General features: G+C 46.0%; 1 protein-coding gene across 1 annotated transcript in view; it reads right to left on the bottom strand.

Annotated features, from left to right (window-relative positions):
- Positions 1-13,633, bottom strand: part of prss12 (serine protease 12) — a 37,981-nt gene that overhangs the window by 22,529 nt on the left and 1,819 nt on the right. Inside the window, exons 2-7 of the mRNA XM_035416980.1 lie at positions 10,718-10,856; positions 7,834-8,012; positions 5,740-5,890; positions 3,664-3,842; positions 2,077-2,218; positions 320-516 (exon numbers count right to left, since the gene is read on the bottom strand). Of these exons, the coding sequence (XP_035272871.1) occupies positions 320-516; positions 2,077-2,218; positions 3,664-3,842; positions 5,740-5,890; positions 7,834-8,012; positions 10,718-10,856 (987 nt within the window). The remainder of the gene's footprint in view (positions 1-319; positions 517-2,076; positions 2,219-3,663; positions 3,843-5,739; positions 5,891-7,833; positions 8,013-10,717; positions 10,857-13,633) is intronic.

Consider the following 13,633-nt stretch of genomic DNA (forward strand, 5'->3'; position numbering starts at 1 on the left):
GGGAGGACTCAGTGTGGGGAGGTGCTGTGGGTGGGGCTTACTGGTTTGGGGGTGGAGAGGGGTTTGTGTCCTGGGGTTACTGGCTGGGAGGGGTAAGGGGGCTTGTGGGCGGAACATAGTGGCTGGGTAGGTGTTGTAGGTGGAGCTTAAAGACTGGGTGTGGTGGGTAGGTGTTGTGGGCAGGGCTTACTGGCTGTGGGCGGGGTGTTGTGGGCCATGGGGGCGGAGCTTACTGGCTGTGGGCGGGGTGTTGTGGGCTGTGTGGGCGGGGCTTACTGGCTGTGGGCGTGGTGTTGTGAGCCGTGGGGGCGGAGCTTACTAGCTGGGACGCCGTGGGCGACGCGCTCGGGGCTGCAGGTGATTGACACGTCCTCCTGGTGGGTGCAGTCGTGCTTCTTCCACTCCCTGCGGCCGCAGTGGGTGAGGGCGGGCTCCTTCCCCGTGCAGCTGACATCATCCACCAGGATGGGCCCCGCCCCCTCCCCGAACAGCCCCGGTGACGCACCCACTCCAGACCTGCAGCATGGCAGAAAGGTTGCAGGTTCGAATCCCCAGCAGCTGCACCCTCATTTCCCAAACCCTCATTTCAAGCTCCTTTGCTTCAGTGATTTATCAGCCATACAGTATGTCAAAATGGCCATCATATAACAGGCCATTTCAAACTTTAGGTCTGGACCCCCCAGTTTAGGGTCATGGAACAGGGTAATTTGGCGATGCATGTTAAAAAAAATACTTGTAATTTATCCACTTTTCAATAAATATTGTAGATAGTTCCCGCAGACAAATTAAACAACCTGTCACGTGCACTGCACTACATACAGTGGACAGGCAGGTGCGCATATGACATATGATATTAACATTCATTTGGACATTTTTGCTTTTTATAAGGGGAAAAAATTCATCACGGAAAAGTCTTCACTCCTAAAGAAACAATGGGAAACGTTGGAAACGCTGTTATACGCATTAAACAGGGGGGATATGGGCACCGGATTCATACGTGATGGAACGCGATCCTCTTTTTAACATCACAGCCTCACGCCGGTAAACTGATCTGTCTGACAGACCCGACCCGCCTTTTAAAGCTGACGTCTGATTGGTCCGACAGACCGGTGAGCTCGTCGGGGAAACCCCGCCGCCCGTGGCCCTGGGGCGGATCTCAAATTGAACCCCTTTGATGCGTTCCCCCGATGGGGACCCCCAAACGCTCGTAAGGGCGGGTGTAAAAATTTAAGGCCAGCTCAGATCAAAACTGCCACAGCAGACCAGATGAAAATGGAGACTGTTCATTTTTTTAAAATCACTGTGATCTGTTTAGTAAAATGTACCATAATTCTCTTTACTACTTTTTTTTTTCTTCCTGTGTGTGTTCCTTTAAAAAGCGCGATGCCCTGCTCTTAAGCCCATTTCCCTCGCTCACTGCATTTCTCTTTATTCTGCTTTTGTGCAAACCAAGTAAATACATCCCATAATGTCGGGCTGCGCACTTAACGCCAAAACGGTAGTTAACAGACCGAATGAAGAGATACGAGTCGGCTGAGCAGCTCCATCTCGAACCCGGGACTCAAGCCTGAAGCAGCTGTCTGAACTGTAAAACCTGGCAGTGCACGCTTGAACAACAGGGTGTGGTGGGCAGAACTAAACCTATTCTGCACCTGCCAACCATCGGCTGATGACTCTTTTGACCTGAACCAGACTGAACCTGCACTGGTGGAGTCTGCCTGAACCAAAGACAGGGCAAATCACATTCATGACATTTAGCAGATGCTCTTATCCAGATCAACTTACACAACTCATAGGATTTTTAACATTGTTTCCATTTCTCACAGCTGGATATACACTGAAGCAGTTTAACATTAAGTACCCTGCTCAGCACGACGTCCTGTGAGACACTATATAACAGTGTTTTCAACATGTGTTTCTAATGTGACAGACACCGTTTTTAGGAGTGAAGAGTTTGTTTTCGATTCCTGCCAGGGAATCAAACCCACACCCTTCGGGTCACAGGGCCAATCCCCCCCCCCCTCCCCCATTATACGACACCCCCACCCAGGGCAGGGAGGGGGTAGACAGGCTTACCGAAACCCCAGCTGCCTGCACACCACCTGGGTGTTGGAGTCCGTCCAGCCGTCATCGCAGACCGTCCCCCACTGTCCTTTGTAATGGACCTCCAGGCGCCCCTCGAAACTGCCGGACCCCCCCACCAGCCGCAGGGACCCGTCTGCTCGCCACAAAGCACAGTCCGTAGATTAAACAGCTTTTCGTTTTTCATATTACACTCGCATCCCCATCCAGAGCTTGTGTTGCACTTTGCTATCTTGATGTTGCAGCTCGTTGTCATGCCTCCTAGTTTGACTTGCCATAACATTCTGACCTGGCCTGTGCTCACTGTGTGAACTGGACTTACTGTGCTCACGGCTATGGATAAGTGTTATAGAATGAGTATTGTGTCTTAGCGGACCTGTGCCTTGTTGTTGTTCCAGTGACCTTCGGTATGGACTTATTGTGTATCGCTTTGGATAAAAGTGTCTGCCAAATATATATGTAATGTATATAATGTAATGTATATACTGTAATGTAATGTTAAATCCATCTGCTTTTAAAAAAAATCATACAATTTGCTAATCAGAGCACAATGAAAGTGCTTTCACGCTTCAAGGTCACGGTTGTGAAACGATTGTTGTTTAATGTATTACCTCTTGCAACAGTGATTAAAAAGAAATTAAACATTTCTTATTTTTTTAATTTCCACAGTGTTAAAAGGCCTTGTTTTTTCAATAACCGTCATCGGCTCAGAACCGAAGAAGCAGACGCACGCGCACGGTGAGAAGCGTGGGAGGGTGAAGCGAGGTGTTCTGGATTACTTTTACACTTTAGCAGACAGTTATCACGGGGGATATTCACATATTAGTCATTAAAAACACAGCGGGGTATTTTTCCGATCGAGTACCTCGCTCGAGGGCACAACAGTTGCTTTCCGCCTCGTTTTCTGGAGGAAAAAAAAAAAAGTGAAGCACGCTTCGTAAACGCATTCCAGGGACCCGTGGAGCTGGACGGGGTTTTTGTGGCTGGATTTTTTTTTTTTTCTCTCAGAGAATAACCACTTCTGCAAATGCACTGCTGATCACCCAGAGGAATTCTGGGTGTGGATGCTGGTGTGTACTTCTGCGTGGTTCCGGATCGTTGCTCAAACAAGCATGCCAGACGCTCTTATCTCGGGCAATTTGAGCGTAACTCCATTATACAGACTCCGCAGATAAATATTTGGCCGTGGCCAATCCGGTTAAATGCCTGGCTCATGGGTGGCACGCCCAACATTAAGCAATAAAAAAGCCTTCTGGACGCTGGCCCAGTTCTCTGTCCACTATGACACACCGGCACTTGCGGATATGATGCTGTTCCTATTTCCATCCACCCATCCGTCCATTATCTATACCCGCTTATCCTGGGCAGGGTTGCAGGGGCGCTGGAGCCTATCCCAGCGTCCATTGGGCGAGGGGCAGGATTAATTAGAACTGCACATGGTAACAATGAAAATGGCAATATGGTGCCGTTAAATCTAATGAAGTAACCCTCAGACCGTGTCGTGTGTGACAGTCGTACCCTCCTCGGTCACTGCCCTGTGTGAACGGGGCCGGTGTGAAATGACCGAAATGTTTCGCGTACCTGTAAGAGGGGTGCAGGACACCCCCGCGTCCTCGCGGTGCTCGCAGTTGTGCTCCCCCCAGGCGCTTTTGGGACACTGCTCCACGGAGAGCTCGTTCCCGGTGCACCCCACCTCGTCCAGCAGGACCCGGCCGGACCCCTCCCCGAAATAGGCCTGCCCCCAAGCCTTGGCCGTCCCGCTGTGGGTAAAAAAAAGAGCACACGTGTGTCCCCTGAGGTGGGTTCAGCAGGGCTGGCAGGTCTCAACCCTAATCTGGGCGGGCCATGTGCTCAGGCAGACCGCCAGGATCAGTGTTGAGAATCTCTGAACAAGATGAACGTCAAGTCAAGTTTCCCGAACATACCATAATCAATCATTTTTCAGTGTTCCATAAAAGTTAGTTAGCATTAGGTGCCGGTCTGAAAATGTAGCTGCACAGCCAACAAAAATGACTTCAAAGAAAAAGAAAGATGGCAACTCCACAAGCAAGCTGACAATCATTTGGCTGCTAAAATGTAACATTTTTTAAAAATGGAATACATTTTTCCCCTATTTTATACAGTTTGTGGTATAACTCACTCTTCCGACAGTAGCTTAAATAAATCATAAGTAGACAAGTCATTGGCAAATAATCTTTGTTGAACACGCGTCTTTCTGGTCACAAGCGAGATGAGTTGTGCTACGTGGTGCCACGCACCGCGTCAGCAGTCTAAACGCATTCAGCAGCGCGTCTGTGTGGTCCTCAGAAACACGAGCTAACGCAGTGAAGCTCGTGCGGTGCGTGAATCCCGCGAGCAGAGAGGGACGCTGAGAACGGGCTTTAATCGAGCCGTCCGCCATGTCGCTGCAAAGCTCGACACGTCCAGGGCTGCCGCTCGCCAGGAATTTTCACCTCAAGGCGGAACTCAAGTGGGAGATCTCTGAAGGCTTAGCGTTTTTGAAAAGGATCGAGTCGCGGTAACTGAGCCTCTTGATTTCAGAGCTTGGCGAAATCGCTACTGTATGAGTGTGTGGGTTCGTTTCAGAGTGAGCAGTTCCTGGTGGGAGAGGGTCATGAATGGGATGCTTTCACACGGAAGCATCGACAATGCAATAATTTATATATTTTTTGTTACAAACTATGTGTTTTTCCCCCATTCGTGTTTAAAGCTGAGCTTCTGCTCTTCAGGAGAGTCCGTGGGAGACAATGGGGCCAATTCACAGCCGGACCACCAGTGTCCAAACTTTCCCTCCTTCCTGAAAAACTCGCTTGTGCTTCAGGATTCCCGGGACATTGCTGACATTCTTATGCAGATGGTAAACTGGATGTTTTTCAACACCCTCCTTGACCTGTCTTCTCCTTTTCCTTTCTCACAATTTGCCCTTTCATTCAATAATGATATATTTATTGTCAGACATTTTTAGCACTTACACATTTTGTTTTAACCCTTTGAAGGTTAGGTTTTTTTTTTGGAATGTTTTTCCAAAATTCCAAGTCAGTATTCTAGAACTCCAGTTCTGTCAGTTACATCAGTATTAGAATGTTCAGTTGAGAACATTCCAATCACATATTTGTGACCTCACACCTTAAAGGGCTAAAGTTTCGGCTTTCTAACTGCCTAACTTTACGAGTTTCAGCCTGTAGACTTTCCTCAGACAGAAAACTGTCCACCGACATGACCTTTCAATCAGCTCCATGCACTTTCGGCCTATCAGACATCCTTAAGACATGGACATTTCCTTCTTTTATTACCCGTCAAGAAGGCAAAAATTAGACCTGCATTCAAAAAGGCGAACGTTAGCTAACTTTCATGAACAAAGTCAAACTTTTTTCTCTTGGCCAACGTTAGCATGGAGATGACCAAAAGAACCAAGAACCAAGTTAGCAATGTGGCTGTTATAATTATTATATATACAATTATAATGAAATAATAAATATAATATTTGTCTCTAACTTTTAAAAACGAAATTGCTCTCATTGTCACATCCATCTTAATTAAATAAATGTCAACCCCAAACCGTAATTCAAACTAATGATTTTAAAAATAAAAATAAAAATAATTTGATGGTAGCTGTAAGAGGCACACAGAGGGTAGCTCTGTGATGTCACTGCTCACCCCAATCCCAGCTGCCTGCAGACGACTTCGGCGTCGGCGTCGTCCCATTGGTCGTCGCACACCGTGCCCCACTGCCCGGCGTGGTACACCTCCACCCGGCCCTCGCGCCCGGAGCCGCCGCCGACCAGCCGCACGGGAACGAACGCGGCCGCTGCGGCAGAAAGGTTTAGCGCAGTTTAGCTACGCTGGAGCAGAAAGGTTTAGCGCAGTTTACCTGTGCTGGAGAAGAAAGGTTTAGCGCAGTTTAGCTATGCTGCGGCAGAAAGGTTTAGCGCAGTTTAGCGCAGTTTAGCTACACTGGAGCAGAAAGGTTTAGCGCAGTTTAGCGCAGTTTAGCTACGCTGGAGCAGAAAGGTTTAGCGCAGTTTAGCTATGCTGGAGCAGAAAGGTTTAGCGCAGTTTAGTGCAGTTTAGCTATGCTGGAGCAGAAAGGTTTAGCGCAGTTTAGCGCAGTTTAGCTGTGCTGGAGCAGAAAGGTTTAGCGCAGTTTAGCTATGCTGGAGCAGAAAGGTTTAGCGCAGTTTAGTGCAGTTTAGCTATGCTGGAGCAGAAAGGTTTAGCACAGTTTAGCGCAGTTTAGCTGTGCTGGAGCAGAAAGGTTTAGCACAGTTTAGCGCAGTTTAGCTATGCTGGAGCAGAAAGGTTTAGCGCAGTTTAGCGCAGTTTAGCTGTGCTGGAACAGAAAGGTTTAGCACAGTTTAGCGCAGTTTAGCTGTGCTGGAGCAGAAAGGTTTAGCGCAGTTTAGCGCAGTTTAGCTGTGCTGGAACAGAAAGGTTTAGTGCAGTTTAGCTATGCTGGAGCGGAAAGGTTTAGCGCAGTTTAGCTATGCTGGAGCGGAAAGGTTTAGCGCAGTTTAGCTATGCTGGAGCGGAAAGGTTTAGCGCAGTTTAGCTATGCTGGAGCGGAAAGGTTTAGCGCAGTTTAGCTACACTGGAGCAGAAAGGTTTAGCGCAGTTTAGCGCAGTTTAGCTGTGCTGGAACAGAAAGGTTTAGTGCAGTTTAGCTATGCTGGAGCGGAAAGGTTTAGCGCAGTTTAGCTATGCTGGAGCGGAAAGGTTTAGCGCAGTTTAGCTACACTGGAGCAGAAAGGTTTAGCGCAGTTTAGCGCAGTTTAGCTGTGCTGGAGCAGAAAGGTTTAGCGCAGTTTAGCTATGCTGGAGCGGAAAGGTTTAGCGCAGCTTAGCTATGCTGGAGCGGAAAGGTTTAGCGCAGCTTAGCTATGCTGGAGCGGAAAGGTTTAGCGCAGTTTAGCGCAGTTTAGGTACGCTGGAGCAGAAAGGTTTAGCGCGGTTTAGCTACGCTATAGCGCCGAGGTAGCGCATGCAGCTGTCTCCCCCGAGCCACATTCCTGAGAGCGCGACGGTATCTCCCCAGCAGAGTGACAACCCGGGGGGGGGGGGGGGGGGGGGGGGCTCAGGAGCAGCACGCGCTTTCGGGGGCTTAACCAGGAGCAGCGTGGCCGCCCAGGAGGACACAAAGACGAGCAGCAACCCGCACAGCTCATTCAGTTTAGTGCGCAATATTGAATCTTTTTTTCTTCACTTTTACAGAGATTACATATTAAATCTTTCCATTCTATTTTATCTGTATTGCGCTTTTTACAGAGAACTGTCACAAAGACACTTTACAGAGTAGTGAGGCAAGAAATAGAGCGAAAACAGCAATCAGAGCAAACACCAGGTCTGAAACCCCATATAGCAAGTACATACATGAGGTAAAAAAAAATACTCCCAGTGGGGAGAAATCCCGAGGTTATATAACTTGAAATATAGTTTTTCCCTATCCACATTTAGAGAGATTACATTGGATGTAAAGTTAATAGTCCTCAATCCCCACACAGTCCCTACCTTCTTCCCCCCATCCAAAAAAGCAATTGTGCATAATTTTTTGATAACTTTGAATTGTATAAGGGAGAATTTATTATTTTTAAGTACAGAGCTGTGGTGGTCAGAACTGTGTTGCTCCACAGAACTGACATATAGAAAGGGAATTAAACAAAACTTCTTAAAAAGCTTTGTCACACAAAATTCGCCCTGAACTAAACCAGACAGTCACATGACAGGAAGTGACACGGGGCCGGACAGACGCCTCACCTTCCTGCTGGGTGCAGGTGACGGCAGCGACTTGCCGGTTGGCGCACTCCCCGCCGTTCCACGCCGTCTTCAGGCACTGCAGGAGGTCGTGCTCGTGTCCCCCACAATGCACCGAGCTCCAGTGGACCAATGAGAAGCTCAGCCGCGACAAGGGGTTGTGTCGGGCACGACCCTTAAACCTACCCCAGGACAATAGAGCAATGCCACTTATTATTATTATTATTATTATTATTATTAATAAAGAACATATAAAATACAGAATTTTTCATAACCAAAGCACAAAACACACGCAAGGTTTTTTATTTATTTATTATCACCAAAAATCTGTAGTTCGGATCGGCAGTTAAATGTGGGAACATTCCGTTGCATACGTCTGTATTATCCCAAAGCAGTTACTAACTATTTATTCTCTCCAGAGTCTGCATTTGCTTCATGGTAATGCCAGGCGTCTATTTTAGATTCGCCCTTAATGTTAAGTCATTCGTTTCATGAAGGCATTGTATTTTTGTAATTTTCATACATAATGTTTTTCTTTGATTACAAAAGAATTAATAATAATAAACTATAAAAAGCAAATATTGTTTTACCTGAGTTTAAGGACAATGATTATGATTATGTATTTGGCTTCAAAGACGTTAACCTCCATTTTCAGCTTTCAGAAAAATTCATTCGGCTTCCATTATATACTAACCAAGCTTTGAAGTTCAAAGTAATTGATTTTCTTTGGTTTACACTTCAGGTTTTCCACGCAAAAGGTTTTCATCTTTTTAAAAAAAGTATTTTATCTGCATTTCATGGTTGTGCAATGAATATACTGCACTCCAAAATCAGAAGACATGTAGCTAATGGCTTTATTATGGCAAGAAGTGTGCATTTATTGTAGCTTTATAAAAACAAATAATGTTTTTTAAGTACAAATTCATCAAATTAATTGCTCAGATTATAAACACGCTGTATTTCCAGAGAAAACAGAGTGAAATCTGAAATCACGACTCAAATCTGATAGCGTTGTTCTTACGGGTCATTTTTGGCAGAAAAAAGATCATGTGTTACATGCATTACTTGCATCTTAAAACAATTAAAGTTGTCTGGTAACTTTTTAGCCCTGTTTAAAGCATAGTCTGCGGGCCAATCACTGTGTTGCTCCATTTTTATCCTTCATTTTGCTTCTCCAGTGTTAAGCATTTTATGTATCTGTCATGATGTCCTGGTAAATCATTCTACTGCACACAAATATTCTATTTAAAAATTTTTTCAAATATAGTAGATGCAGGAGAAAACATGCAGGTGCTACTTTCTTTTTTTCATTTAAAAGGAAATATTCCCAAAACGTCTATATAACCCAATCCACAGCAAAAACAAATTAGAAATGTCATGTGAAAAAAATGGGGAGCACTGATCCCTGGTTTAAAAGTCTCAGCACAAGCTCGGTAGTGACCCCTGAACCTGGACCTGTCAATCTGAGATGTATGAGCCTGTCAGCATGTCGGGATCACGCGATGGCAAGGGCCGTCTCCAGGGAGATATGAAGTCTTTCGACAGGCGGGGTTCAGAAGGACCCCTGCCCCCCCCCCCCCCCCGCTCTTCACGCAGGAACATACGTGACGGGACGTGAAATATATGCGCGCTTCAGAGTCCGGCTGACCTCCAGAGGCCTGAAGGGTGAACAGCTCTGGGTACGAAACCGTCTGGAATGTGCTGCGGCTGCCGCTACGCAGGAGACGACAAAGGTGGTTTTTGTAGCGGGCGCAGAATGGATGAGTGCGTATTAAATATGGCCGCCGTTAATAAACCCTAACCCCAGCTCCAGATTAGTGATCAATATAAAACATGTGAGGTGTGCGGTAACTGCTAAATTTCAAAGCGCAAAAGATTAAGATTAAGAAAGATTAAGATTAATGGCTTTTTTTGTTGTTCAGGTTCAGGTTTAAGAATTAACCACTGAATTCAAGTGGACTGGAGTGTTATGGACACTTTCTGAAAAAAAAAAAATTGAACAGCAACAGAGGCTACTATTACTGCTTCAACCGTACAGAATTAGTAACCAGCTGGAAAAACTCCTTGTGCGATCCTTGTTACAGGGGAGCACCGTGTGGAATTAGGTCTGAGAACTTTGCTCTCTTCCCTCTCAGCTTTCACTCTTCTCTTTTATCGCTCTGTTCCGTGTGCTACATTTTCAGGTTTTGTCTTAAATTGGACTTAATCATGTTAAAAAAAACAGCATATGAAGCCTCCATCGGCGAAGGGGCTGAACCGAAAAGGGAATATTTTACTCTTTTTACCAGAGAAACAATACATGAGCAATATAGTACATCACAGGAATTTAGCATATGCTCTTATCCAGAGTGATTTAAACAGATTTTGCTCTTTTTTAATTTTTTTTTTTACATACAATCCATTTATACAGCTGGATATATACATTGAAGCAATCCAGGTTAAGCACCTTGCTGAAGAGTACAACAGCAGTTTCCTACTTTGGAATCAAACCTGCAACCATTAGGTTGCAAGCCCAGGTCCTTGCCCATTACACTACACTATTGGCCCAATGCTACACTAGAGCTTACTTTTTCAATTAAATTTGCTGCATGGAGGTGACAAATCATGATATGGATTTTTGTAGAGCTCTGCTGAACTGTGATTAATGCCGTCTCAGAGTTGCGTGCTCGGTGTGGAACGAAAGAACAGCGGAACCTGTCCCTGTACCTGTGCCACACACAGAAAAAGGTCCAGTCACCTTTAGTGTTGATGCACATGTAAATTACTGCCAGCGTGCCCCCTTCTCGCCCTGCAGAGCGGGTATCCACGGCGCTAATCCAGATTAGTGGGACGACCTTTCTGCACGCGCCCCCCCCCCCCCCCCCCCCCCCCCCGCGGGATGCCTTACCCCTGTCCCAGCTGTCGGCAGACCACGGCTGCCTCCCCGTCCCCCCAGCCGTTGCTGCAGATGGTGCCCCACGCCCCGTTCAGGTACACCTCCACCGTGCCCTCCAGCTTGCTCCGCCCACCCTGCAGCCGCACCGACCCTGGAGAGGAAGTGACATCACGCCCTGTTCTCAGAACCGCAGCTCGGACACCGGCAACGGCAGCTACCCTACCGCAGCAGCAGTGCGGGATGACGTTCGCTTTGGAATGTACAGCAATACCATTGACAGTGACACAATTTAACCAATCAGGTGCCAGCTCATATAGTGTACATGCTACATGACCATGTGAGGCCTAATTGGCTGGATGTAGATCACTGCACAGTAAACTTTCTTAGCACCTGCTGAATTGTTGGCTTTGCTGTGACTGTTTTTCCAGTACCTCACACACAGTGGACGGCGCTGTATTAAATTTAATAATATTCATAAAACAAAGCAGAAAGGGAAAATAGTAATATGGAACACACACCTGACAATTTATTCTTGGAATGAAACTTCTGTATGATTTCAGCCAGAGTGGCTCTTCTGTGAAATTTTAATATTTACAACGCAGCCCCGGTTCTCATGCCACTTGCTGGGCTCATGAAAATCAGCGTTATAATGGAGGTTTCGATATCAGCGTGACACCTTCGATGGCATAACTTCTGAAAAGTGGTTGAGTGAACTGGCATAAAGCAGCCTCTGGCCCCCCCGCTGTACTCTTCTGGAGATGTATTTGTACATTTGTTACAAGCCTCAACAACCGCCATTATCGCAGGAGTGGGTCTCCTGGAAACAGTACTGGAAACGGACCTCTGTGTGAATGTTGTTTTAGCAGGGGCGCACAAAGCACGCTCAATGGCCCTTTACAGCAGGCACGTTTATAAATGTTCGGCACGTAATTTCCGAACGCTTTTCTGGGGTTTAGTGTCCCCGAGGCCTCACCAAGGTACCTTTTCAGAGAGAGGAATGTAAACCTACTCCTCCTGTGCATGAACGTACTCAAGATTTATCAGCCCTTCGAACCCTTGACTAATGGCTGAGGCTGTATGTACTGTATGCATAACCTATTTCACTCACCCTGATGAATGTGCGTTTTTTTTTTTTTTCTTTTCTGTATTCTGCAAAGTCGAATAAAGAGATTTACAGCACCAAGCAATTTCCAAGTCCTCAGCCTTCCTGTTGCCAAACAAAGAGGGAAAGATCCCTGGGGTTTCCCAGGACTCACATCAAATAAATAACTTGATTGCTTGAACCCTTTTATTATATTACGCTGCTGTGGTCTGTCACACACTGTATGCATATTTCAGTAACACTGCGGGCATTTTAAAATAAAAAAAAACCATGAATAAAAGGCCTTGCATACACATCTCCATCTCAAGCATATTTTTTCGTGTCATTGATAACCACATAATACAAACGCGTTTGTATAAAACGTGAACCTGCCAGACATCCTGACGTACAGTTTTAGCTTTTTAAAGTCCCCTATATCATTGAACACAAAGTAATAACTTTGAGTTAATGCGCCATACTGTGTTTTCGTGTTTTGGCGCGAGGCCCGGGAGAGGACATTATTTCGCAGGTGCGGAGGATACCACCATGGAAAACAGTTTCCCAAGCGTTCTTAACAATATTAATTGGACAGAGCCCACATGGAAGCTCTCTGATTCTCCCTCCGAAATAGACCCCGGGGAAGGAATCTCTGGCACTCGGGGCCGTTCGGTGTCACTAGCACAGTTCACCGCAGTCTAGCGTGCGTGTTCAACAGAGCCGGGATTCAACGGCGTCGGCTACCATAAATCACATGCGCCGTTAACACGTGCGTGACACATTACCTCGTGACTGGGGTCCCTTCTCTGCAGCTTGGAAGCTGCGCGCATGCAACAGAATTCCAGGCCGTGCACGAAATTCTTTTGAAAGCAGGACTGTAAGTGATTTCACTTTATTATAAAAGGCAGGCGTGTTTTCCTTCTGTTGGATGAGAAGTTGGATGGATATTGGAAATCCATTTTGTGTGCTTTTTTTTTTTTTTTAAAGCTGGCACGTCATTGGAAAGCAGCCACTTATTAACAGATGATGAATGAAAACGCGGGCTAATGAACTCATCTGTTAAATGTTGCCTTCAATTGTGAAAGCAAAGTGTACTTAATCTTTGTCTGAGCCAGGTAGAAAGTCCGAGGAGGAAAATGTGCGCCGTTGATGCACGCAGTCTAGCGCTGGGCCGTGTTAAATTGTGTTCAGTGCGCCAGAGCTCCTCGCGCGCGCGGAGCTAAAAATACAACGGCGAGTCAGTTAACTGCGGAGGGGAAATCACACGATCCATTCCTGTCATCACGAACGCGTAAAGGACACAGCTTCCGACAACAAAACAACACCCTGTATCCCTTGGCTGACTTCTGCAGATGCCGACCACTTTACAAACGATGCGTCTCTAGAAACCTGTTTTAATTAAAGATTAGGCTATTTTAGCTCAGAGGTTGTCAATAGGCCTAATAAAATTAAAATAAAATACACTCGTTTCCTCTTTGATGTTATGTAAATTAACCTTAATTGTTGACAAATAAATAAATAAATATTCAGCCCAGACGAACTCCTTTCAATGTGCAAGACAAATTCACATTGTAAGTATTTGGAATTAAATTTGCATACATTAGCCTACTGAAGAGAGCTCGCTGAGAAAACCAAAAAGCAACAACAACTTAGTTTATAACATCAGATTGTACAGTCTCTTGCATTATACGGCTTTCCTTATTAAAACCATTCCCTCCTTTGGACTTCTCATCATATGCACATGTTGCTTTTCTCAGTTTTCAGATCAAATCTGAAATATGGACATGCAGTGGTCTATGCGTTGCCTACACATCACTAACAGGGGCCGCATACCTTTTCCTTCACGCGGT

This window comes from Anguilla anguilla, chromosome 5 (genome assembly GCF_013347855.1).
Source record: "Anguilla anguilla isolate fAngAng1 chromosome 5, fAngAng1.pri, whole genome shotgun sequence".
Taxonomy (NCBI): domain Eukaryota; kingdom Metazoa; phylum Chordata; class Actinopteri; order Anguilliformes; family Anguillidae; genus Anguilla; species Anguilla anguilla.